General features: G+C 38.0%; 1 protein-coding gene across 1 annotated transcript; it reads right to left on the reverse strand.

The window, feature by feature from the left end:
* Nucleotides 1–343: 343 nt before the first annotated feature.
* LOC129769168 (forkhead box protein F2) lies at nt 344–16,368 on the reverse strand. The gene is made up of 3 exons (XM_055771255.1): nt 15,117–16,368; nt 1,589–2,109; nt 344–847 (listed from the first exon to the last, which is right to left on the reverse strand). Exons 1-3 carry the CDS (start codon nt 16,070–16,072, stop codon nt 486–488), a joined length of 1,839 nt encoding a protein of 612 aa, XP_055627230.1. The 5' UTR covers nt 16,073–16,368; the 3' UTR covers nt 344–485.
* Between the last annotated feature and the right edge of the window lie 11,290 nt (nt 16,369–27,658).

The raw sequence follows: 27,658 nt of genomic DNA on the forward strand, positions 1-27,658 counted from the left end.
TCAAAGTTTTGGAGCGAATGTATCACCAAAGCTAACTCAGTCGCAGACATATATTCTTTTGGGACAGTAAACTTTACTTTTTCTCTTACATTCCTCTCAGTTTTTTTTAACAAGCGCTATCACTGATGATTCCATACCTTCTCACTGCAATTTATAAAAATGAATACAGGGTTTAAAAAGTCTGTACGCTGAAAATATACCATTTTGGTGTGTATTTTACTGTACGTTTTTTTAAGAGTATCGAGTTGCTAAAATAATTCGCATCAAGTTTTGTAGTTGGATTATACCAAATATTTAGAACTTTACTAAACAAAATTTGGAGGTATGTCATTTATTTACATCTTACAAGGTTTGCTGCAATCGTGAAAACTAATTCACTTCTACCGAAACGCACAATTATAATATACTCATCCAACAATTAGTATTTTAATGTTCCTATCACGCCTTTTCGTCAAGTCTATAACTACTTGTCACCCCTCTTTCCATTAATTCACATATTTTCCATGGTCATAGGACATATTCGACGTTAGCACTGTGTTTACGCCAGCATTAGATCCACATCCACCATGCTGGGGATGATGGTGGTGATGATGATGATGGTGCAGATGTTGCGATGCCAGCATGGACGAATGGTTTCCCAGGGAACCAGAGTAACCGGTTATCACCTTGCCGCAATCCATGCCGGTGACTGCTTCCATGGAAGAAGACTGTGCTCCGCCATTTGTTGCCATTGACACCGATCCTATTATGCTACTTCCAGCGGGTGGTAACGATGGCGACACGGACACTGATCCCACCGTCGATGACGCAGACTGTGCCATTGGTGGAAGGGAGGCCATCTTGATACCTGTTGAGCAGAGGAAACGATAAAATTAAATCACATTCCAAGTTCTAAACCAATGAACAAGTTGCAATGCAACATTTATAGATTTTTAAACGTCGCTTCAACTTTGCTTGGGTGAGCAACACCCCATGAATCATACGGCTCTGATCGATGCGAAAACGATGTTTCAACAGATTTTTGTTAACTTCGCACTTGTGCCGCTCCACTCGGAAGGGCGACGTAAAATTTGTCTGCATCAATGTGATCTTAAGTGGGCAATTAACGGAACCCGTCGAAAGAACGTATTAGAAGGCAGGAATCCAGTTTCCATCTTTCGTGTTGTGGCAACGAGGGGTCTGTTGATGTTCGATTTTAATAAAATTATTAAATTGAAATATGCTTTTCTATAAAGCCTCAATCAGTTTTTCAATTACTGTTTTACTTAAAAATTGATTCATTCGATGTAGTTACAATCTAACGGAGAGCCCCCAATTGACGTCGTTATTCTTAAATTAGAACACCAAAAAATCTCGTTCTCTAGAATGAACAACTTGTTGAGCACGCTTGTAGATTATGCTTCCTTCGTCTTGTGTTAACCGCATGATATATGGTCCAACCGAGGAACACAATGAGTGAAACTGTCAACAAAGCACATTTGACATCGATTAAGATTCTTGGTAGCCTTTACACTTGAACGACGTAAATTCAACTCTCGATAATACAAAGAAAGCTATTCTATCTTTTAAGAGAAAAAAAAATACTCACCATTATCGATATTGTATGGGCTGGCAGCGAACGAATAATTGCCGTAGTCAAGCCCACTTGAGGTTTGATTCTGCTGTCCGGGGGAACTCGGTGGTTGCGGATCGTGCAAAGAGGTGTGGGTGATCTTCGAGTATTGAGTCAATCCCTCCGCCGGATAGTGCCACGAGTCGGAAAATGATTGCCCATTCGCGTTGGGATAATCGTATGAGGCGTAGGGCTGAGATAAGTAGCTGTTCGGCATTTCGGGAACGGTAATTTCGTACCCAGTGCTGCCCGCCGGATAGAAAGCACTGCCACCGGTGAATGCCTTCAGCTGTTGCTTTCGCCGGAAACCGCGTGGTCTCCGCCTCAGACTGCCCTCGTCTTCGAACATGTACTCTGCCGAAGCGTCTATCGTCCAGTAGTGGCCCTTGCCTGGCTTACCACATTCTTTGGGGAGTTTCTTGAAGCACTCGTTCAAGCTTAAGTTGTGTCGAACCGAATTCTTCCAGCCGTTATACTCGCCGTTGAAAAAGTCGTACCTGGAAAATTTAATAAAATTATAACCATATGAGAATGTGGAAAATATGGCGTCTGTAAATGGAAAAAGATGAATAAATGCAACGATTCCAAGATTATTTTACTTTTCATTGGCAAGTTCTCATCAGAGAGTTTTTTCCAGCTCCTTGCAGTAGTATTTACAGCAAAGGACTGTTATCTGAAGCAGATCTGATTTACAAACCATGCGGAATCACAAAAAACGATGTTAAAAAATATTTATGTTTTCACCATAATTTACAATTTGTTATTCTTGAGTACTATTTGATAAAAATATGTTATACAAGTGGTGAGTTAATATGAACTTTACGTTCCCAACTAGTTGACCCGACAAACTTCGTCTCACCCTCAATTGATATTTTGATTAAAATAATTTCGAACACTCACGTTCCCCCAGAAATTGCGCGATCTATATTCACGGTATATAATTTCTTTTTTTGCATATAAACCTGACAAGGCCTAAGGCATAAAATACGATACTAACATTCAAATCCGCTGCTCCGTTATCGAGTTAAATCGTGAGGAACGGACACCAAATCATTTTTATCGTTTTTCGTGAACTGTATAGGGACGGGGTTCCAAATCAAATTGTATCACGGAAAAAACATTGTTGAAAGTTACCCGTTACCCATTGGGTCTTTTGAACCTTTGGGTAGAAGTAGTTCAGAGTGTGGTGTTTACACTGTATTTTATCGCTGTCTAATTTTAGAAAATTTAAAAAAAAGGCGGTCATACAAACTTTCTAATCGGGACATCGGAAAACAACTCGAAATTTCGTATTCAACGGTGTGATTATCGCTACTACGAAACTCTGAGCATCGGACAGAAGGAGAAATGTGGTCAAAATGGATGTTTCATTAGTGAACTGGATTACGAGCGTGTCGTGGAAGCCTTTAAGCGGAATCCCAATGCTTCAGTCAGGGATGTGCCTAAAAAATTGAATCTGTCCAAGTCTTTCATTCAGAGAGCCAATAACCGGGAGGGGCTGCACACGTACAAAGTCCAGAGGGCTTCAAATCGTGACGAACGGCAAAATAAGGTGGGAAGGTCACGGGCCCGGAAGCTGCACACCCAGATGCTGACGAAAACTCAAGTTGGATGAAATAAATATGCCAAAAGCTTACTAATGGATTATATTGTATTGTCTAAAAGTTTGAAAAAGACCGGTCAACAAGGTAATTTTCTACAGCATTTTTTCCGTAATGCAATTTGATGTGGGACACCCTTTACAAAGTACAATCATTCGAATCTGTTCCATTTTCATATGGTCGGTGTTAAGTCAATGGGGATCAAGTCACAAAATTGAAAATTTCGAGTTATTAATTGCATTACATTAAACTTTTTGTAAACTACATTTCCCACCTATTAGATTTGGAAAATCAAGCGTACAACATGAAAAACTTATCGAAATTGTTTTGAACGATCAATGAAAACCAGTGCCATAAATTATCAAAATTTATTCACGACAGCAGGCATTGACTTTTTCCCAGTGTCTGATGAATTAACTTCTGTTGAAACACAACATCATATCTCTCATAATGATTTTAACGTCAGAGTTTATTCTAATCATGTCAATGATGCAATTGCGTTGTCTTTCCTCCAACGAGGCGGGGTTAGGGGTATCTGCCGGACAGCGCAGAACTACCAATGCTGGGCGGCCGCATGATAGGTTTGGCATAGGTTAAGGCACTTCTAGCATCATCAACCTTGTTTACCGAGCTTTTACCGGTTGTGTTTCCAGAACCAATTCAGTAGACGTCCATCGCATGAACCAATACCCATTTTATACTATTTGGTACACTTCTTATTAAATTTTTAATAATGGATATCTACAGTGACTCAAATCCGTAATCGTACCCCACCATGCAGATTTATTTTCCCTTCTGTTGAAAATCGCAAACAAGCTTTCGGAACATTCTATTTTGATAAAATCATAGTGTCATATGAGAATTAAAAGGTTTGCTATCTGTTTTCAGAATAATAGTTTTTATTTCTCTAAAAATGGCGAATGTGTGTGCTAATGTATGAAAATTGACTCAAACTCATAATCGTACGCTGGTTGAAATCTCAACTCGATTTCGAAGGCGTTGGCCAACTTCCTAATTCCATCATTAGTATGCTATCCCTTATTCATTGCAACTATCTTTAGCTGTTTTTAGCCTTATCTACGAGTTTTCTGGTGTATTCGGAAGGAATATTTATAATTTTTTTCATTAAGTGTTTTTAAAAACAATAATTTCCAGAAATTTAATGGTTTCTGAATTTCCTACACAGATAACTTCTTTAGTTTTTTACTGGGATTGATTTCGGAAGATTGTGGAGGAATATCAATAACTTTTGAGCAATTGTAATGTAATATGCGAACTTCATATGTCTTGAGCTCTGGGTCATTGTCTTGGCAAAACTTGAATCCTCGATTCCATCACATTTTGTTGACAATTTGATTCTTATTTTCCTTCAAGATGTTCACGTAAACATTCTGATCCAATACACCATTGATGATAATCAAATTGCTCATACATACACCCTCATACCATCCCTCCACCACTACCATGTTTAAATGTTGCTTTCAGATTTATTCACGTTTAATTCATCGTTGGCCTCCTTCATACGAAACGATAACCATCGGAGCCAAAAATATCAAATTAGGACCCATCTATGGAAATAACATCTTACCAGTAAGACATTGATGTGTTCCATGCTGTTTAGAATAATCAAATTGGAGTTACTGATTTTGTTTTGCTGAGAAACGGTTTGTCCCTCTGTGCTCGGGCATTCAAGCTGCTCTTCCTAGGTACATTACAAACTTTTTGTTTGCTCAATTTGGTTTTTATCGATGGTGTAATGGATCAAAATGTTTACTTGACCATCCTGAAGGAAAATATGAAGCAAAGTGTCAACAAAATGTGATGGAATCGTGGATTCAAGTTATTCCAAGACAATGACCCAGAGTTCAAGACATATAAAGTTCGTACATGGTTACATTACAATTGCTCAAAAGTTATTGATAATCCTCCACAATCTTCCGACATCAATCTCAGTGAAAAACTGAGGAAGTTATCTGTGTAGGAAATTTAGAAACCATTAAATTTCTAAAAGTAACGTTTTTAAAAACCGCTTGATGCAAAATTGATGAATATTCCTTCCAAATACACAAAAAAAAACTCGTAGATTCGGCTAAAGACAGCTAAAAATAGTTGCAATGAACAAGGAATACCACGCTAATGATGGAATTCGGAAATTGGCCAACCCTTTCGAAATCGATTTGAGATTTCAACCAGCGTACGATTATGAGTTTGAGTCAATTTTCATACATTAGCACAGACATTCGCCATTTTTAGAGAAATAAAAACCATTATTATGAAAACAGATAGCAAACCTTTTAACTCTCATATGACACTATGATTTTATCTAAACAGAATGTTCCGAAAGTTTGTTTTCGATTTTCAAAAGAAGGGAAAAGAGATCTGCATGGTGGGGTACGATTACGGATATGAGCCACTGTATATATAAAAAATGGAGTTCTGTCTGTCTGTCTGTCTATCTGTCTGATTCTTATGGACTCGGAAACTACTGAACCGATCAACATGAAAATTGGTATGTAGGGGTTTTTGGGGTCGGGGAAGGTTCTTATGATAGTTCGAAACCCCTCCCCTCTCTCTAGGGGAAGGCTGCCATACAAATGAAACACAAATTTCTGCATTACTCGAGAATTATTCAAGCAAACGAAACCAAATACGGCATGTGAAGATTTTAGGGTGCAATAAACGTTTTTTCGGTGTTTTAGAAACTCCACCCTCCTCTCTAAGGGGGAGCTGCCATACAAATGAAACACAAATTTCTACTTGACTCGAAAACTAATCAAGAAAATACCAAATTTGGCATGCGAAGGTTTTAGGGGACGTTTCTATGGCTAATAAACACTCCTCCCGTCTCTCTGAGGGGGGAGGGGGCTGCCATACAAATGAAGCATACATTTCCGCATAATTAAAGAACTAATCAAGCAAACGGAACTAAATTTGGCATGTGGAGGTTTTATGGGGAAGAAACATTTCTAAGGTGGTTCGACACTCCTCCCCCTCTCTAAGGCTGTCATACAAATGAAAACAATTTCCGCATAACTCGAAAACTAATCAAGCAAAAGGGGCCAAATTTGGCATGACTGACAAAGACTTTAGGGGGCACGAAACGTTTCTATGGTGAATGGACACTCCTCCCCCTCTCTAAGGGGAGAGATGGGAGGGGTTTGTCTTTATTCTATCATATTTTCTGTATCAAACATTTATTCCATGTAACGGAGAAACATGTGATTTGCAAGTGGTTGAAAAATCTTGAACGAGAATTGTGTCTGAAAATAATCTCATATTATAATGATGAGTTTTGGTAGAAGTACTAGGATTTTTTTAGTAAAAGGTAAATTCAACGAGGTCGTTTAGAAGATCAATCAATGAACAGCTCTGTGATTGGACTCATAAACTTGCGCGTGAATGTCTGAAGGTATTGACAACAAAAACAAATTTTGGGCGGGACGAAGTTTGCCGGGTCAGCTAGTGAAATATCTATTTGTTTCGTCAATATACAGGCAAACCTTTTTTGTACGGGAGATAGGGACCGCACAAAAAACAATCGCATAAAAAATCGTGAAAAACTCTAAAAAGTCGTGTTCGGTACACAATTTGAAAAAAACCTTTTTTGTGCGGTAGATAGGGACCTCATAAAAAAAGCTTCTTCCAAGAAAATATCTCAAACCGTCCTTCACCGTTCGATTTTCTTTTGTTTCCCTTTTTTGCGATGGGACAGTTTGCCTTTTCGGTTGCGCGTGGCTGTGTTGTGTTTTTAGTTGCATGTCGAAACTTGTTTCTAACAGCAACCAGTCATGCGCAACTTAGACCATTTCATGGAAGGATGGGAATGATTTGAGAAGTGGATAATATTGACGCAAATATGCTTTTTCGCACTAAAATGCATATAAACCATCGAAAGAAAACTGAATGGACGATAACTTCGTCAAATATGCTTCATTTCGCATACCGCACAAAAAAAATCGCACAAAAACAGGTTTTACTGTATATTTCAAAATCAAGCATCCACACTAGGATTACTCCCTAGTCGATAACACTCTCGATTGGTTGACGTTGAATTTTTATGTTTTGATTATCACTAACACGCAATGATATTCAATTCTGACGGTTCGAATATAAAAACGAAAATTAAAATGCTTTAAAAAATGGAATAAGACGAAGCTTCCACTGATTTGTGATAAAGAGATTTGACGTTACTAGACTTTTTTAGGGATTATACCGAAGAGCTCGTTTACGTGAACTCTTAAGAACATTGAAAGTGAAATTAAAATCAACTCATGAATGTGATACTGCCATAACTGAACTTCTACCGACGTTTTGTGACAATGGATTAATCGTGGATCCTTTACCACACTCCTATGTCCAATATGCAGTCTGCAGAGTTGTACTGAGGCATATTTCAAAGATTTAGACGTTTCGTACTACGAAATCAGGAATCGAAATGTTGAAAACTCGCTATACCAAGTGTATAGACCTCGAAACTATGTTGAGAAATAAATACAGCTTTACCCAAAAAACTATTGTTTCCATTAAAAATCCCGGGACTTTTCAGCCCATGTAGTATAATCCTATATCATCTCCACAGATTCTGGATAAATGTATTTTTTTATGTGAGAACGCATGCAATCGCGCGCAAAATCTCGACTCGTATACTCGCGCACGATATCACAGACCTTATATGTTTCTGTGATATTGCTATTGTGTATTTCAGGAGTATATATTAGGAGTATATATTTCAAGAGACTCTTGAGCACCTGAAATTCAAATCTAAATCAACTTATTGATAAAAGACTGCCAAAATCGATTCGCACGCTAGAAACGAAAATCTCGGTCTATCCGCTCGAGAGTTAACAAAACTTTTGAAATTATCGAAACCCATGCACAGTGGTACGAACAGAAAAAAGTCGGAAAAAGTCCTTTTCTAAATGTAGTGGTACTATCCAGCTATCCCTAGAAACTGATTTTATGGTATCTTATCATCATAAAAATGCATCGTAAAGTTAAAATTACGAATATTTTCATATTAAATTTGTTATTTAAAACGTTAGCTTGATGTATTGAAAAATAGTTGCATTAATAACAACGTTTTCTCAAGTGTTGTGGTACGCACCACTTTTATAGATTGATTACACCTTTAAGGTTAAATACATTGAAATAGGGAGAGGTAAAAGGCATTATGTTAAATAAGCGGACATGTTATTTTCAATAGAAGAATCAAATACGAGCAAATTTCCGCCTAAACGATGATACGATAAAAAGAAGAAAAAAATGCTGTGACGCTTAACCGCACCGGCCATTTTATTGCATCACATCCGTTCAAGTCAAAGCATCGCGTACACCGATGCGCCAGACTCAAGTCAAACAGGTGTATCGGGCGGACTCGATTATATACAGTTTGATTTTTTTTATATATTAAATATATTAATATATTAAATATATTAAAATCAAGAAAAATGTAATATTTCAACGTTGAGGTGGTGGTTTTGAAGCTTTAGCAGTAATACAATATTTTGTTGATTTTTATATTCGTTTTATCAGTAAATAAAAATAAATTACTTAAAACATATTCCTCGCAGTAATTGCTTGGTGCCAGGTCCGGACTACATGATGGATGCATTCAAACATCCTCATCAAGCACTCTGATCTGGGTGGCCTTGCGTTGTCCTGATGGAACACAACACCTCTTCTGTTGACCAATTCAGGACGTTTCTGGTTAATTGCTAGCTTCAAATGGTCTATTTATTGGCAATAAAGATCCTAATTAAATGTATTGCACTAAAATAAAATTAGAAAAAAAATTTAAAAAATAAAAAAAATTAAATTTTTCAAAAAAAATTATTAAATTGAACGTATTTTTCTGTTGCTTTATCGGTACCATGAACACCATTCCCAATTTCAGATGCCTGGCTTGCATTTTCACATTTATGAAAGAAAAAGTGTAAAATGTACCGAATTTTCTCTTTGTTGAGCTTTATTGTTAACACCCTGTAACTCACAACTGAATGGATCAAACAAAAAACAGCAAAAAAATTTGTTTTAGTTTGAAATGTCACCTTTACAACGAGCCTAATCATAAAATTGTATGATCGATATTACGCGAGATATTGAACACTAAAGCCAGCTACCGAGAAAATAATGGAAAACTTTTCCCCCTACCTAATATTTTTCTTTTTTAACACAGTTTAAATGTAAAAAAATTGAGCCAAATTATGGATTTTAAGCTGTATTTTTATTTATAGAAAAAAATATTCCGCATAAATTTTTTTCTTAAATTTTTCAGAACATGTACATCAGCGCTCTTCTTAAGGTGATTTTTTGAACTAAGCTATTGTCAACCCGTTATGGCCAGGGATCATAAGGCCAACTTTGTAGAAAGTACAATGTTTCTAGATTGAGGGGTTTTTTTTTCAAAACTGGAAACCGTTGGGAAAAATCATGAAAAAAATTGGGGAAGAGATAGAATATCTCTTGAAATAGGTTAGAGAGAGATTTTTTTCAGAGAATGGCAAACGCATGGAAGAATGTGTTTGAGACTTGTGGACAACCTTATTAGGTCTCTTACCGAACTATTTCAAACATAACAGCTCTACCCGGCGGAAGTGATGTTCAAGGAACGTTCAACACAATTTGAAAACCAGTTTAACTGATTGGAATGTAATCTTCAAAAAAGTTGTTTGTAAATCAAATTTAATTATCAAAAATGTTTTCAGCTCAAATAATATTACTTAGATTTATTCACAAAATATATAGCTAGTCCGATTCGTTAGAAGCAGTTCTCTCAGTTCTCCGCCGCCGCTTATTGATATATCGATAGATTAAACGCATGATGAATCACGAAATATAAAGGGTAGTCAGTTTGTTGTAAAATTGTTCTCTTTGCTGTCTTTAAAGGTTACCCAAAAACCCACCGCATGTTCAAATTTGTGAATGATTGAAGGGAATGCGACGTACGAAGATTCCTGTTTTTTAGAAAACGAAAATAATTTAAAAAAGAGGAGATTGCTTTTTGAGGTTATCCAAGTGCGTCCTCTACCGCCACGTATATTTGATTTTTTCGATTTTCAAACAACGTTGTGATCGATTTTCATCACAAATAACGTAATGACCGTTTCATTTTCTGTTAAAATAATGATGGTAGTATAGGTAGGACTCGATTATATATAATTTTTGACTCGATAATATACAGTTTATGTTATTTTTTTTTTCAAATACGACTTATTTTAATAAAAATTAAATATTTCGACGTTAAGGTGAAGGTTAATTGGTTATTTCAGGTACAATGGAGTAAACATCGTGATTTTTCAGGTATCTTTTCACCTATAATTGTGTAGAATTATATTGCAGCGTTATTAACCCTCTACAGCCCAAGCCCGCCTTTAGACGGGCTTCGCCGGAATCTCTTTTCAAATTATTCAGACATTATTTACGATGTTCACCCCCACTAGAACATCTTTAGAATATTTTCATCTATCACACATACACATTGTTTTTATGCTGGCAGCTTTCTCCTAGAAGTATTTTATGTTGAAAGTCGGAAATTCGAGATAAAAGTGGAGGAGGTTTTTTAGATAAATAAAAAACTTGGGCGGTAGAGGGTTAAAAAAAGATGAGAGTTGAGTGTCAAAGAACAAATTGTAGAGCGGCTAGAAGACTTTAATATAACTGATAGAAACAATCATGTTATTATACATTTGTGAGATTAATTAAACAAAATTAACCTTAAAAACACATCTAATAAGTTTTTCTCTTCCAAAATGTTACTAAAACCCACCAATTTAGATGTTTCACAACTGTATCCGGTATGAAATTTTCTCATCTTTCAAACGGAAACAATAGAATCGTCTTACGTAGCGTACTTTTTGATATAGGGTCAGTTGGAGGTATTTTTGCCCGAAATAAAAAAAAGTCTTATAACTGCGTTTTCATCAAATATGATCCTCCAGAGATTTTGGATAAATGTATTTTTAGGTGAGAACTCCTGTACTCGCGCGCAAAATCATGATTCGTATACTCGCACACGGTATCACAGGCTGTGTGTGTGTCTCTGTAATATTGCTATTATGTATTTTAGGCATTATTGGTATATATTTCAGAAAAATATATAGTTGAATGAAAAAAAACTCCAAAAAATTTGTTTTTCTTCAACTTCGTTCAGTTTTAATAGCCTCCTCAAAACAAAATTATTGATTCTCGGTCTGTGAGACCGTATGCGCGAGTATAGGAGGGTTGAAAGTGCATAACACATCTATGTTCTTTGGTTATGGATAAATTCCATAATTCCCGACTAACAGTACTCATATATTCATATATATAAAATATTACCATCTACTTCAGCAGGATTCGATATCAGTTTTGGAAGATTCGTCAAGAACAACGGACTGAGAGCAAATACTCCATTACATCCGTTCCTATACCAGGGGGTTCAGTCGATAACTTTTGAATATGGAATGGAATGTTTGAACTTACAATGTCATATGTTTAATTACGTTTAATTTAACAAACGAGACGCCAGCAAAAAAAATTGAATAAGTCAATAGGGCAAAGATTTTGTTTAAGAGGCCGACTAAATGTATAAAGTTTCAAATTTGTTTATTTGTTTATTTGTTTGAGTTAAAATTCATCTAACAACATCGTCTTAATGAAATAAAATACTTATAAATAGTTAAAAACACATTGATACATGACATTAAGCACATTAGAATTCTCGATCCTGTTTCTGAAGCGTTGTGACGGTTCACGGAAATCAAAAAAATGTTTTACTAATGAAAATGTCCTTATCATTCCCGTTATCGGTTCATGATGACCAAACGTTGAACGATGCGGGAACGGTTTGCATACGAGGATCGTATCGTAGCATCGTAGGATTCGGCTGGGAGCGCGATAGTTAACCATTTCTAGCAAGTTAGGTGCATATAATTCATCACAAATTAGTTTGGCAACGAAAGTGGCTTGTTGAATACGCATACGACGTTCAAGCGTATCCAGAGTCAGTAATCGACATCTAGCTATATATGGCGGCAGATTCCGTGGATCACGCCAAAATAGATGCCTGAGCGCTTTACGGATGAAGCGTTTCTGAATTCATTCAATCCTGATGCTCCACATGTGTTAACAAGGGTTCCAAACAGTGTTGAAAAAAATCATCTTCGTTTAGCTCAAAAGCATATATTTTCGGGCTAGGTTGCTAGGTTAGGTTAACTCGTTTGTTATTGTCATCAATATAATGAGGGCAGTGTGTTTCGGACTGAAAAAAAAGTCATTTACACTGAAATAAAATCATATTCGTTACTCGTGAATATTTGTTGATATTCTAAGACACTGGTTCCAAACTACCGATGCGGTTTCAAGAACTGGCATTACAAGAGAACAGTAGAGTGACTTCAGGTAGTAAGGATCGGTGAAGTCCCTAGATATTCTTGAAATGAACCCAAGCTGACGAAAGTTCCTCGAGAGTTTTGAAAGCCAGATAGCTCTTCAAATCGTCTGCGTAGATCGATACACCGCCGGATGCGAGAATAAGCGACACGTCGTTGTAAAATATCGCGAACAGCAGTGACCCTAGATTGCTGTCTTGTGGAACTCCCGAACAAACAGCAAACGGATATGAAGCGTTAGCCTGGAGCTTAACCCGGAGCGTCCTTCCAGAAAGGTATGACCTCAGCCAGTAGATGAATCCCTCAGAAGCACCAAGACGGGATAGTTTACTCAACAGGATGTGGTGATGAATTCGGTCGAAAGCGGCTTTTATGTCGGTATAAACAGCATCAACTTGAGCTCGTTCTTCTAGGCGGTTGACAGAAAACGATGAGAACTCTAGAAGATTTGTGCTAACCGAGCGTCCTGGCATAAAACCATGTTGTACTAGTGAGATATAGCTCTTCATTTCGAAGAAAACAACATCGTTCACGATCATCTCAAATAGCTTAGATGCGGCAGAAAGGCTGGTTATCCCGCGATAGTTGGTCACGTTGCACTTATCTCCTTTTTTGAAGACCAGAAACATATAGGAGTTCTTCCACACATCTGGAAAGATTCCTTGATCCAGTGAAGCTGTGTAGATACGGGAGAGTAGTAAAGCCAAAGCTGAAGCACAGCGACAGAAAATTATTGCTGGAATGCCATCTGGGTCAGGAACTGTTGACCGTTTCAACTTTTTTACGCTCCTCTCAATCATCTGTGGGGTAACAGTGAATGACCGCAAGTCTATTAAAGCATCCGGAACATAAGCTGCAGCACATTCGGCTTCGGACGGGGTGGCTGCATCTGAAGCAAAGTGTTTTGAGAACAAATCACACGTTTCAGGAACAGAGGACAACTCTCGATCTCCCAAGAACACCTTAGACGGGATATCTGCAGTTCTCCGCTTGGAGTTTACAAATTTCCAGAAACTTCTTGGATTCCTGCGCAAGTTCGGCTAAACACGAAGTACGTATGGTTTGTAGAGAGTTGCGTTAAGACTGCGGTATGCTTTGCTAGCGAGGTGAAAGTTGTGTTTTGTTTCAAAAGTTCGTCGACGGCGCAACCTGTGTTGGCAGGAATTATTATCGCGCCTTAGAACGCGTAGGAGTGGAGTACTCCATGCTGGAGACATCTGAGGTTTTTTTTTCATGGAGTATTTGTTACTAGCCAGCTACAGACAATTTCGCAAAAGCGAAACTCATTGAATGCAGCGAAATCAATTTTAGAGTAATTCAACGGTTTTTCAGCTTCGTTACGATCCTCAGCAGCCGACACTACTCCACCTGTGGCTGATAACGACAGTTCTAATGGTGGATGGTGCAGATCCACCGGTAACAGTGGCGATACGGATTCGCTAATATCTATGTTATCTATATAATATCTATGTTTACAAAGAGTAGAGGAATAACAGTCTCCGGCCCAATAAACAATAATATAGCTTTCTTTGAATAATAACATATACAATACACCAATCCCAAGAAGAGTTTGCTTCAGCATTTGGATTTACCCACCAAGTCATTTACAAACAGTTGTATGCGTTGAAAATTATTCAGAAGCAAGGAACTTAGGTTCACTATGATATAATACCTAGGAACGTTGAGCATCGTTTTTGGTCTGTGAACGACTGTTCCGGCGACAAAAGTGACGGATAATGAAAAAAATGGATTCATTACAGCAACCCAAAGAAAAGAAATTCAGAAGGATTGATTCTAACGGAAAATATTCACGATGCGAAGGTTACGCTGTGTGTTTGGCGGAATCTGGTCGGTGTTACTCATTATGCGCTATTGAAACCGAAAGAATCCATCGCTGGAAAATAGTATCAAACTCAATTGGTGCGATTGAGCCAAGCACGAACAACAAACGCAATATGAACAGAAGCACTAAAAAGTGATTCTACAGCATGGTAACGCTCGGCCTAAGGTTGCCAAAGCCGGTGAAACATATTAAAAAATAAAACTAGGATGGGAAGTCATACCCCATCCGCCATACTCCCCAGATATTGTACCATCCGATTCATGGTATGTGTTCAGTGGATGAAGACTTTCATCGTAACGGTATTCAAGCTCTGCCAGAATGATTTGCAATATTGCGATGGCAATGTTTTATATAATTCAGACAGTATTCTAATAAAAATATATTTAAAAAAATCCAAAGTGGAGGTGTTTTGAAGTATGAACGTTCTTAACACTTTATCGACCGCTAGTCTATTAATCGGCTTTCGCCTATCGACTCATGATAAACTGAAAAATAAAAAACGAAAAATCCGTCGTAATTTTGGTGATATTGAACAAGCTAATAAACACGCTAGTTTGACGTTCACTTGCTTTATTACAAATATGTGCAACGGTGAGTAGAGTTGAACCTCAGTGAAATTGTAAAGCTTCAGGACTTGACCTGTTAAATCCGCTAACTTACTAGTGAAGTAAACATAAAAAACACATACTCACTTCGATTGCAAATATTTATAGATTTCGCTGAGGGTTCTCCTCCGGTGTGGTGAATCCTTGATAGCCATTACAATCATATTGATATAGCTCAGTTGCGGCTTCTCCTGTCGTCGACCTCCGCTAGTCTTTTTGGTGCTACTTTCTCCAGATCCCGTTGTACTGGTCAACTGCTGTTCCCCGCTCCCAGACACGCCCGACATTTTCTTCTGTCCATTGGAACCATTGCTGTCCATGCTAACTATCGCTGTTTGGGTTGAGCTTGGCAAGGGAGGTGAAGCTGCCGGTGTGATCGGAGAAGCCGAAGGTGAGTTCGGCATCGCTGGATTCTGGTTTACGGTAATGTGACCCCCACTGGTGCTGTTCGCGTGGATGATCGATTGAGCAGTGGTAATAGTGGGCGTCGAGTTGATTGATGATGTCGGAGAAATGTGTCCCCCACTGCTTCCATTACTACGACAGCGCTGAAGCGATGATAAATCCGTGTGTGCTAGGGACTGGTAGTTTATTATTGGTGGCACGGATACGTTTTCAGTCAATTTCATAGTGTTTATCGAACTATCCAGCTGGGACAGATAGGATGTGCGAGGCTCGGTGTAATCCGTGTCTTCATTGATCTGTGATATGAGGTAAGGCGATCGATTGATGTAGTATGTGGAGATCTTATCAAAGTGATGATACATCGAAGGGATTTTATCCGAATCCATTTTCATATCCGCGATATGATAGGCTGGAGAATTCCGCTCATCCATTTCATTTTTTATATCGATCTGAGATGAGTGAACCGCTCCATGATAATGATAATGGTTCATGGACATTTTGTCGTCCATAACTTGCAGCGCTGGATTCTCGATGATATGCGGAGTGGCTACCACAATATTGGAGGAAATATTCCGGTAATGATAACCTCCGGGAGCACTAATCGCGCTGGAATCTGCATGTTCTTCCGTCTTAATCATTTCGACTAGTCACTAAAAGTTTGCAGTAATCCACCGATTTAAACACTATTCACAAAGACAACGGATAATGTCTATAAACACTTGCTTCCACATAACATTAGTATCAATAACCAACAATTATTTAAGTAAATATTTAGACTCCTCCGGTCAGGCGAAAAACAAATATTTGCCTCTTTAATAGATTATTAAAATTCACCACACAATCAATATATCTCAAGTAGCTTGAAGAGGTCACTTGTTCAGCCACACAGGACCACACAGCGTCACGAGTCTCAGCGCGCACACGACTGGACGCGACGAAGCGTAACGATGAACTAATTTGAAAAATCCTTCCTAAAACCAAAACCAAACAAGAAATTTCCCGGCCTGTCTCTCTCTGTCTTCTCGTTGTTTTTCGCCTTGTCAGGCAAAGTTTTCCTCCTTCTTTGCACCCACGCACTTGTTCTTTGGCTCAATTGCCGTACGTCGTTCGCGAAGACATTGCAGGCTCGCATCGTGCACTTGCCGCGGAATTTTCGTTGGTTGAACCTCCAGGAAAAAAAAACCTCTAGGAAATGATTCCAATCACCCTTTCGCAGTGTTTATTTGTAATAGTGTATGAGTTTGTTATTTTTAGAAATACGTTCCAAAGATCCGAACGGAGGAAATGAAGTATCGTTTCAAAATGACTGCCCGCCAACCGTCTGCCGCAAACGGGTTCGGAGCATTTGTTTTTTTTTGTTTCGTTGAAAATCGTGAAAATGCGTGTGTGTGGCTTTCGATGTCTGGATTATGCCAGAACTCAGGATGGCTACCATGGTAGATTTTATGAGGGTGAATTTTTAACTTCCCCAGATGATCGTAACAGATTTTATGATCGTGGATGGTATGATCATCACTGTGTTGAAGAAAATCATGAGAAGTATTGTGGGTAGCCAGATTCGATTGAGTTAGGGAATTACGCAAATTATCAATGAGTCTCGACCAGATATATTAAGAGAGTGTGAAACACTTGGATAAGGATTGTAATTGATTGAAGAGGAATTGATTCAATGAAAATTATAATAACTACAACCCCTACAAATTTCATTCTACTGGATTCCTATGGAATCAATAGTCCCCAATTATTGATTGATTGATTGTTCAAATTCTCTGCCCACTAACGATTATGATTTTAGGTAATCTCCCGAATCCATGAATTCTTTTTTTTGTACATCACTTTTTACAGCGATAATACTAAATATAATTCTATATTAACCGTGAATTCTGAGACTATCATCCTTTCTTGCTCCTGTAAAATGTAGGTGTACACGAGATGCAACTAAATATTCACAATGCTCCAAGTGGATAGTTTGAAAGTTTCCACTAATCATGAATGGGAAATTCCGATAACAATTCATTGTTATCAATCCGCAGATCGATCGTGTAACGAAAGCAATCATCATATAAGAATAATGGGGAAAGAAATGTTCACAGTAACATGGAAAACTCAATTCCTACGCTTACTAAAATGCTGAATTTATCATAGCGAAAGGCGTGTAATATTAGAACATATTGACGGCGGCTTCTAATCAAACGTCTGAATGGAATTGGAAACCGAAAAACAGTCTTAACAGTCTAACAGAATATAAATATTACCCTCACTCTAGTCAATCTCAGACTCGCACAAGCTAGCGAGCAGACAACAATCTTTTCACATACAACGCTTTTGCTTGATCGATGGAAGATATCGCACACTGTTCGGGTTCTGAAGAGAAGCGAAACAATGCATCGCAAGTTTCAACCCTATGTGATTCTTCTGCTAGCCATGTGATTCTGTGATTCTCAGCTGTTTCGCTACGAAGCGATCAATCATTTTCTAACCGGAAAGAAGTTACAACCAACAACCAAGAAGAAACGCCGAAAAAGAAGCACACCAATAGTTCACACCGCTGAGCATTAAATTCACAATGTCGGTGTAATGGGCGAGAACCGATTAAAGTGACAGTAGGCACAAAAATATTAAACCGAATCAGAAAAAGAAAAGTAGTTGGCTATTGAGAGGGGACGCCGATCTGGGAAATCGAAAAAATCGAATTTTTGTTTTTTGCATTTTTGGGAACCTTATACTCTCATAAATGTAGTCCTAAAGGGATTGTTCGATATTCGATTTCGTCCGAAAGATACAGTCGAAAGTATGAAGTCACCTAAAGAATATAGTATTGCTGTACGATTTTTCAAACGCGTTTTTCTCGAAATCATGTGTTTTTCAACTAGTGGTATCGATATCTCGACCGATTCGGCTGAAATTTTTTTATCAGCATGTAAAATGAATTATCTAAAGCGTTACATAGCCGTTTTTTGATATCTATTTTTTTCGTTTTTTTTGTGACCTTTTAAACATTCATTTTTCATGAAAAATAACTCATTTTTAACAAAAACGTGTGTTCAAAAAATCCTATGTAACACTTTAGGTATTGTCCTAAAGTTTCAAAACATTCATTGGAATTCGTTTTGCGACACCCGGTTGCCTCAGAACCGATACCACCAGCAAGGTACCAATTTTCGGAAAGTATCTGCGTATCCAACATCATTATTCGTGCACTCAAAAAATGGGAAAATATATCTTCAAACATACCTTAAACAATAACCAAAATACCCGAACACTTCACTTTATTCCGAACATCCGAAAAAAATCATGAAAATTCATTATTTTTCGACCTTCCAGACAGGGGTCCCTCCTTAAGCAATTTAGTATCCTGTAAGTACCTGAAAAGAAATAATTCATTAAAAAATTAATAAAAACAATTGGATGCAGGAAAATACAGTAGGAAAAGAATAGAAATTAGGAAAGGACCAAAAAAGATTAATATCGTTAGGAAGGAGGACGAGTGAGTATGGAAATCTTTTAACCTGAACCTATAAACAATCAATATTCCAGTTTTTGAGCTGCTCCAAAAGTATGCTGCAAAATAAATAATTCACCCGAACACCAATCAAATTCAACATCAGCAACAGGAGCGGTACCAAAGCAGCAACATCAACAGAAACAACATCTGCGGCAGCAACAACATCGTCAGCAGCACGATCAGTAGTAAACGAGTTTAATTATCCTGTGTTTATGCTACACTCCTGCGGAACGTGTTCTTTCCAAAACTAGTTTTTCAAAAAAAGTTTCTTCTGTGAACTTACAAATTAAAGCGTCTAGAGGCACATTTCCACCGGAGAACCGTTTTCGTGCGTTCTTTTTTTTATTATCTGTATTATAGTGATTTTCAACTCATTTGGCTGGTTCGTCACTTTTTACTTCCATTTTTGGAAGAATGTCGGGAGTGAGAATTGAACTCGTGACCTTTAGCATGAGAGGCATGGATGTTACCACGCCAGATCGCCTCCACTTTCGTGCGTTCTATAAAACACACAGTAATGCAATTTCGTTCGATCGAGGCACCGCATCGATTTTCATACCGTCTGGTGGAGAGTGCTTTTGTATTTTTGCATCACACGCGCACGTTGATGTTGTATTCATGCGATTCCAATTGTGTAGGAATCCGAGAGAAGTTCAACTGGCCGGCGCGGAAGATAGGGCTCATTGGCCTGATATTCAATTTATCACCGAAACCGAAAGAAAAAAGAAGTAAACGGACTGATTTGACGGCAACTCAAAAACTCAATAGACAAACTAAAATTTGAAATGTTTGACCCTGGCGGAGCAGTTTAAGCTAGCCCGACTGCCTAGCGAGGCGCGATGGATGAAGCTCAAAATCCTGAGGATCAGTCAAGTTCGTTGGTCATATTTTCGGAGAACCCCGGCTACCCTAGGGATAGGTACCACATCACCATGACGTTGAGTTCCTGATGAACGTGCAGGCCCACACGATCTTGCTGAAAGGGGAACCTATAATCACTGGGGTGATCGTGGCCGGATGTAGGACACAGATAATAATCTGAAGCTACGCGCCAAACAAGGCTACCGATCCACAGAAAAAAAAGAAGCAATTTCTTTACCGGTAAAACCGGTAAATTACCAGTAAGAAAATACCTTGAAATAAACCATTTTCTTGAGGAAACGGCTGTTATTGATAATAATTAGTTTGCAAGAAAATGTTTTTGCTACTTAGTTTGTTGCTTAGGGACACAAATAATATTGACTTCGTCGTCTTCTGGTCTTAATTGGATTTCATGAACGAAATTTCCAGAAGAGAAAAACACAAGTTCATAGTTCACTGATGTTGGGCGTACAGTACGAAAAGCATCAAATACTATTGTCATGTATTTGCCTCTGATACCCCCTGTTAATACCTTTGATTGATGCAATGGTCGTTCAAGTTTGCTCTTGATGCCCAACTATTCTGCAGGTTCTGCATCGTCCAGTGGATTTTTTCCCTCCTGTTATCCTGCTACTGAAGTCTGAAGTCACGAACGATTTCAAACGCCTGCTTGATCAATGCAATCCGTGACGGTTGATAGAAGACGCCGAAGTCATCATTAATTGTGTCACGACCACGAGCAGAATGATTATTCATATACGCGAACAAATCTGCCTATACAAAACGTTTATCCTTTCCTTTATCCTTTCAATCAGGGCTTCAAGTAGCTGCTTCGAGATTTCTGATGGTTTTCCGATAATTGTTCTCACATAAATTGCAATCCGACATCAGCTTCATAAAGGGTGCAGTTCTTTCGCCATAGCAGTTCAACAGCGACGAGAGCTGGTTCGAGGTCATCAATCAATTCCTTGATCGCTGTCTGTTCTTCATCGCTGAAGCTCGGACGTTCTAGAATCGGCGCAACACTGCCAGTTGTGTTTTTTTGATTCTCGAGTAATATTTCGATATTATCCATATTACCATATTATTTATGGTGTAAAAAATCCATAAGGAACCGCCTGACCACCGGAACCACGACAAATTCGACAAGTCTCAATTGACGCAATCTGAATCCCAGCTGGTGTGGCGTCATAGACGAGATTATAGTTGGCGCGATCGACCGTGAACCAAATCGTGCAGTATTATGGGGACTCCTAAGGATAGAGCTCCTCGATGATTTTGCTTTCGCTGGCGGCAATTATCAACATGGCGCTCTGACATTCAGAGCAAGCTTGGTGACTTAGCCACGTGCTGCCCTGTAGCCGTCCTAAGATGAATTTCAGCAAGACAGAAGATCTAAATGTTAACACGGTCATTCCATTCATCAGTAATATAGGTGGACAATCAGTGGATGGAGTTGAAAGTTCTCAATATTTTACCTGATAAGCGCGAGAATAAAGGGATGCCTTTCGATTTCAAGAAAGACGTGGAAATCAAACCAGATTAATCACCGCACTAAAATCAAACTTTAAATATATGCTGTTCACACAATTAAGGCGTGGGCGCATGATAAGCGAACCCGCAAAAGGCTCAGGTCTTCGACAAGCGATACATAAAATGAATCCTGAATACCGGATCCAACGAACGTTTCAAGAACTAGGATTTTAAAAAGTCGCTATCATTGACAAATCATCATTCATTGATGAACCTAATGTATTCCAAGTTACGCCTTACTCATGCTAGCAAACCTGCAATACAAATTCATTATATACAAATGAAATTTTTGTATGCGGTGGTAGTAGTGGTAAGCGCGACTGCTCTGCCCTCTCATTCGAAACAATATAGGGGGTGGTTACTATGTGAGGAGAATCTGTGCTTGCACTCTGCCAGATACTGCTGGTCATTCACCGCGTGATGTTTTGCTTCGCCCCTGACTTTTTCTCACACAAATTTTGCTCCAGAAACCGATCTCTGTTTTCGCAACGGTTTGAAAAATGTCTGCTGAATTTTTTTATTGCAAGAATACGACAACCAGTCGCTTCTACGTTAAATAAACTTACCAGTTATTTCCGCTAGCATGCACCGTGCTTGGAAAACAGTTCGGGGCAATTCATTTTTGTGCAATTAAATGGATTAAACTTTCAATTGAATAACTGCGAGCGTCCTTTCGCATATGATATGAAACACTTTGACGACTATACTGAGTATAGTCTATTCGGGGAGTTTCAGTCGTCATTGACGACTCGTCAATTAAAGCTTCTTCTTTTTAAATTGAAAGGGAATGAACGAAACAGAAGAATAAATGTTTCAGTATGCCAAGGTATTTTTTTTAAAGAATATACCAATTATAATTCACCCCGATACACTGCAATGAAACAATCGAAAACGTTACTGGCAGAAGTGAAAGGAACATCTAATTCATGATTTTTTAGATTCAAAAATGACAAGAACTATTTAAGGGTATAAGTGACGGTGGGAAGGATAGGAATGAAAATCTGTAAGCAGGCATTGTACGAAAATCCCCATAGAAGTTTCAGCAAGAGCAGACCTCGAGGATCTAGGTGCCCCATACTCGATCATCATCCAATTTCCGTACTCTTGAATTATTCCCATGGTTTTAAGGCATTTTGTTACGGTTTGTGGAACCACTTTAAATGACCTTGCAAATTCTTGTTGAATTTGATACGAGTCTTGATCATTTAATATCCCTATTTCTGAATTATCTTAAGACCTCTTTTATTCATCACTTTTAATCTTCGGAGTTGAAATAAACGTTTTTTAAGCTTTGTAATTACTCACCATACGCCACATAAACAGTCTTGGAACATTCGAAGAACTTCATCAGTGGATTTCTCCATAAACCATAAACTCCCAATTTTGTTCATCCTAAGCCACATTATGATGCAGATTAAAATCCAATAACTATTCTACAGATGCTCAAGTTTATTGTAAGATGGCTAAACCTAAAGCTATGATCTACAGGGTGTCTGCGGTAATTTTGCACAAAGTGATGTATGTTATCAAATAAATATTTGAAAATCATATATGAATTGGAATTTACTTTATTCATTTTCTTTCAAACAATTAAACATTTTTGAATCATTTGATTAGAAAAAGTCACCTTCATAGTCGCCGGCCGTTATAAAACGCTTCCGGAAGCTACTGCAAGCTTGTTTTACCATGTCGTGATTTAGTGGCGTCATTACCTCCATGATTTTTAACTTTAGCTATCTAAATCTTGTGTGAGGGGCTTCATTAGTGTCCCTATCGGAACTGCTAGGCGGCAAAACTTCCTTCTCCCAGAATTCTGGAATATTTTCCGCCAGTCACTTCTGCGTTTTTTAGCATTAGATTAAGAGTATGTGCTATTTTATTCATTTCCCAGGCCTTCTTTGCACCCAATCCGGCACGAAGAAAATGGACTACAGAACAACGAATATCCTCTAGTTTCGCCATTTTTCTCTCGTTAAAAATTTACGAGTTACGGTACGGATTTGTAGCGTTACGTTATTTGTGTACGACGTCTTTGCATCGAGTTTCACCTTTTTTTTTAAATTTAAATCGTTTATTTTTACAGGCTCAGTTACATAGGTTTAAAGGAGCCGAACTCTTTCTGTATTGTTACTAGTATATAACTTAAGTTTTACATATGTTTGGAAGGATTTTTAAAAAAACTAACTAAATACTAAGGATGGAGAACGGATCAATTCAAACCGCACTGATTGAAGGTCTAAACTGTAATAATCATCTTTATTATTTTCGAAACCTAACTGCCCTGCCAAAACTGATTACTTAGCACCAGACAACGATGGCACGTTGGCGGTGTCAAATACCGCGGCTGCATTTTTGCTGGTTCCAGTAAATCGCGCTGGCAGTACACGCGTGTCCGATATCGCTGACCACGTTGTTCCGCTGTTAGATGTTGGAGTGGTTCCGATAGTGGTTGGGTCCGCTAGGGTGGTTCCGTGTTTAACTTCTCCCCCCTTAAGTGTTGTTCGTCCCGAACAATTTCCTCTTTGTAGTTCCTTCCAATATTTGATGATACTGATGGTTAGCATTACAAACATGAGAATTATAATTGTGCTGAGCGATCCAAATCCAAGCTGGTACTTAAAGTCCACTGTTTCCAAGTGTTGTCTGTTTTTCAAATTGAGGTCGTGTAACTCTGAAAGGTTCACGTGTCGTTCCACATGCAATGTTTTTATGTTTGTGAGTTGCATTGGTATTATTGATGGGTGTTCAAATTTGAACTCATAATTCTCGTAAAGTTCGTTTTTAATGTACAACGAACAATTTTGAAAAGTTACGAGATGAATTCCGGCCAAAGTTCCGGGTTCTGAGCTACAGGTGCCATTGATAGTTACGTTTTGATGAACGGTTAACACCAATAAGGTTCCTGGAGCGATTGTTCTTATTTCTGCTGATGGTGGAGTTTCTGATGAAGGACATTGTCCTTGTCGTTCTTTTAGGAGTGGAACTTCGCAGGGGTTATCGCTGATTTCGACTAATTGTTTCCTCTCGCATATTGTAATTTGGTTGTTCTCTTTGCATTCGGAAGTGATGGCAAAGATCTGTTCTTTGTTGATGAAAACTCGGTTGTATGTTAGCTTTACTGTATGGTTGAATAATGGTAATGGTTCGATGATGACTTTCTCGTAAGTTGTGGGTTGGAACCGTGGGATGTTTACGCAAATGATGATTGATGGGCCTTTGTAGATTGTGGATGTCGTCAAGAATGCGCTGGTGTCGTCCAGGTGCTGAATTTTGAGTCCCTGATCTTTCATCTCTTGTATTATAATTTTCATTTCTTTGGGTGTGAGTATGAATTTACTGATGATATTTATTTTTGACAACATTATAGCGTATTCGATTGATTTCATACTTTCTAAAAATGTATCTAACTGGAATGCTATGGATATTTTTTGGTTTTCAGATAACAAATAGTTGTCGTTTTTTAATATTGTGTTCATAATATTCTGGTGGTTTCTGATCTCCTTGTTTATTAGATTCAACCTGTTTTCGAATTTTGAATTGATTTTGATTTGCCGGTTGTTTTGTTTTACAAAGGTATTTCCTGTTTCTCTAATTTCGTTTAGATTGTTATTGATTACTCTTAAGTCTTCTGCATCTAGGTTTCCTGTAATATACTTAATCGTAGTTCCTAATATATCGATAGATCTTCTATTTCTGATGTAGTGTAGTGGATGTAGTGTGTTAAAAATAACTTTTATTTCTCTAAATTTCATCTTAATTATTTGTGCTAATTCGTTTGTTGAGTTTGGCATTTGACTGATTAAATTTTCTATGATGGAGATCGAAATTTCAAATTGAGAAAAATCTATGACATGTAATAATCTATCATATCCGGCAACTATCTTTCCCTCCCCCCTTTTAAGGATCAACGCTCCTGCGTTGTTTGTGATATCGTGGATCTGAATGGATTGTGGTTGGGATAAGGATGTAAACGTGAGGATGAGGAATAATAGAGATGTCCTTGTTGGCTGATTGATCATCTTGCTGAAAATAAAGAGCTCATTAGATTCTTTTCAGATTTTGTTTGTGTATTTCCCGGCCAGAGTCGTCAACAAGTGTCCTTCCTTTGTTTTCTACGACTATGACTGGTGAATACTTTGGGTTGGTTTTCTTTTTTATTCCTTGCACTTTATTGTACGCGGTTTGGTTTGGTTTGAAATTAGGTTCGGCTTCTCTATTTTTATTGTGGTACGTGAGATTTTGTTGTTTTGATTTATCATGTGTCAAAATTATCTCATCGTATACTTTGTTCCTATTTGCAACCATTGTTTCTATATCTAGAGGTCTTTCCTGATCGTCTTTCAATCCGAAAAAGGCTGCTCTAGGTTTCATTTTTATGGCTGAATGTATAGTATTGTTGTATTGTGTGCAAGAAATATAAAAGATTTCCTTCAAACTTAAGTCTTCGTAATTGGATTTTATGCAGCGAAAGATCTCTGCTATAGTTGAGTGAAATCTTTCAACTGTACCATTACTTTCGCTATGGTTTGGTGGTGTGAAATGTATTTCAATGTTTAAATCGTGTAGGAGTCCTCGAACTTCTACCGATCGCAGGGACGGTTCGTTGTCGCATATTATTTTCTTCGGGGTTCCATAGGTTTTGAAGAATTTTGTTAAACCTTTTCTAATGTCTACTATACTCCTAGATTTAATATGCGTCAATGATCCAAAGCGGGAAAATTTATCAATAGCGGAGAGAAAATATATTTTGTTAGCGGTGAAGATGTCTATGTGTACTATATCCAAGGGTCTTTCGGGATTAGGGGTGGAGCCTATTGATATTTTGTAAGGATGACGGTCATATTTGTTCTTATGGCAGATTTCGCAGAGTTTAATGTGATCTCTGATTTTAGATTTCATTTTCGGAAAGTAAAATCTGTTTGAAATTTGGTTGTGGTTCTCCCAGATGCCTCTGTGTGAGCAGTTGTGTGTTTGTTCTATTATGAGGTTCTGCTCTTCTCGAGTTTTAAGGTCTATTAATAATTTTTGTGAAAAGTATACTTTAAATGCCTTGGCTCTATTAAAATAATTTTTGTAAACTGTTTGGATTAAATTCATCAGATTTTCAGGGCAGTGGATGCAATTCACTCTTTTCAAGTCCATATAATTTTTAAACATATTGTAGATTACGGGGACTCCGAAGGCAACTTTAGTAATTGTTCTTCGAAATACCCGGGGGAATATTTGTTCGTAGTTATCTGCTTCGTCTGAACCAATTTTTAAAATAATTTGATTTGCGAATGTATTCAACGGTAGCTCAGTGCTTTTTATAAATTCAGAATCATCTGTGTCTGCCGAATGGACAGTCATATCATCAGACGATTCGCTTTCCTGAAGATTGAGTTCATTTCGAACTCTTGATAAGCTATCGGCGACTACGTTTTGTTTACCGGGGCGGTAACGTATTTCGTAATCGAATTCGCTCAAAGAAAGACGCCAATGAACAAGACGATTATTGGTATCTTTCAGATTTAATCCATAAGTCAGTGGCTTGTGATCAGTGTATAGAATGAACTTTCTCCCATATAAATAGGGGCGGAAGTATTTGCAAGCCCATACTACAGCTAATAATTCCTTTTCGATAGCTGAGTATTTCTCTTCTGACTTGTTAAGAGTACGGGAAGCGAATGCTATTGGCTTATCGCTTCCGACAGTGCCTTGTGAAAGCACAGCGCCAATTGCAAAATTTGAGGCGTCTGTGGTCAAAATAAATTGTTTGGAAAAATCGGGATATTGAAGAATGTTGCTCCCTGTTAGAATAATTTTGCATTTCTCGAATGCTTCTACAAAATCTTTGGAATGGGTGATTCCTTCACCTTTCCTTAGAGCATAAGTCAGGGGTTTAGCGATTTTCGCAAAGTCCCTTATAAATTTGCGATAGTATCCTAGAATTCCTAGAAAACCACGCAGCTCCTTTTCGTTAGACGGTAAAGGCCACTCTTGAATAATTTTTATTTTATCAGGATTCGGTTTCACACCATCTGGAGTGACAATATGGCCTAAGAAGGCAACTTCCTTTTGTAGGAACTCGCTCTTATCCAATTGTACCTTAAGATTGTGTTTTTTCAAGGTCCTGAAAATTTTAGAAAGATTATCGATATGTTCTGTTAGGCTCGTGGAAAATACAATAATATCGTCCATATACACTAAACAGATGTTACCGATATGCTCACGAAGAACATTGTCCATCACACGTTGAAAGGTTGATGGGGCGTTCTTTAGGCCGAAAGGCATTCGTAAAAATTCGTAGTGTCCATTCTCAACACTAAACGCTGTTTTAGGAATG

This window comes from Toxorhynchites rutilus, chromosome 2 (assembly GCF_029784135.1).
Source record: "Toxorhynchites rutilus septentrionalis strain SRP chromosome 2, ASM2978413v1, whole genome shotgun sequence".
Lineage (NCBI taxonomy): Eukaryota > Metazoa > Arthropoda > Insecta > Diptera > Culicidae > Toxorhynchites > Toxorhynchites rutilus.

What these genes read in the sequence shown, in the direction of transcription:
- LOC129769168 (XM_055771255.1), bottom strand. Translation starts at nt 16,072, where the DNA reads ATGATTAAGACGGAAGAACATGCAGATTCCAGCGCGATTAGTGCTCCC. An exon ending in TATAAATATTTGCAATCGAA is followed by an intron (nt 2,110 to 15,116) that starts GTGAGTATGTGT and finishes TAAATTTTCCAG; the next exon opens with GTACGACTTTTTCAACGGCG. An exon ending in CCCATACAATATCGATAATG is followed by an intron (nt 848 to 1,588) that starts GTGAGTATTTTT and finishes TCTGCTCAACAG; the next exon opens with GTATCAAGATGGCCTCCCTT.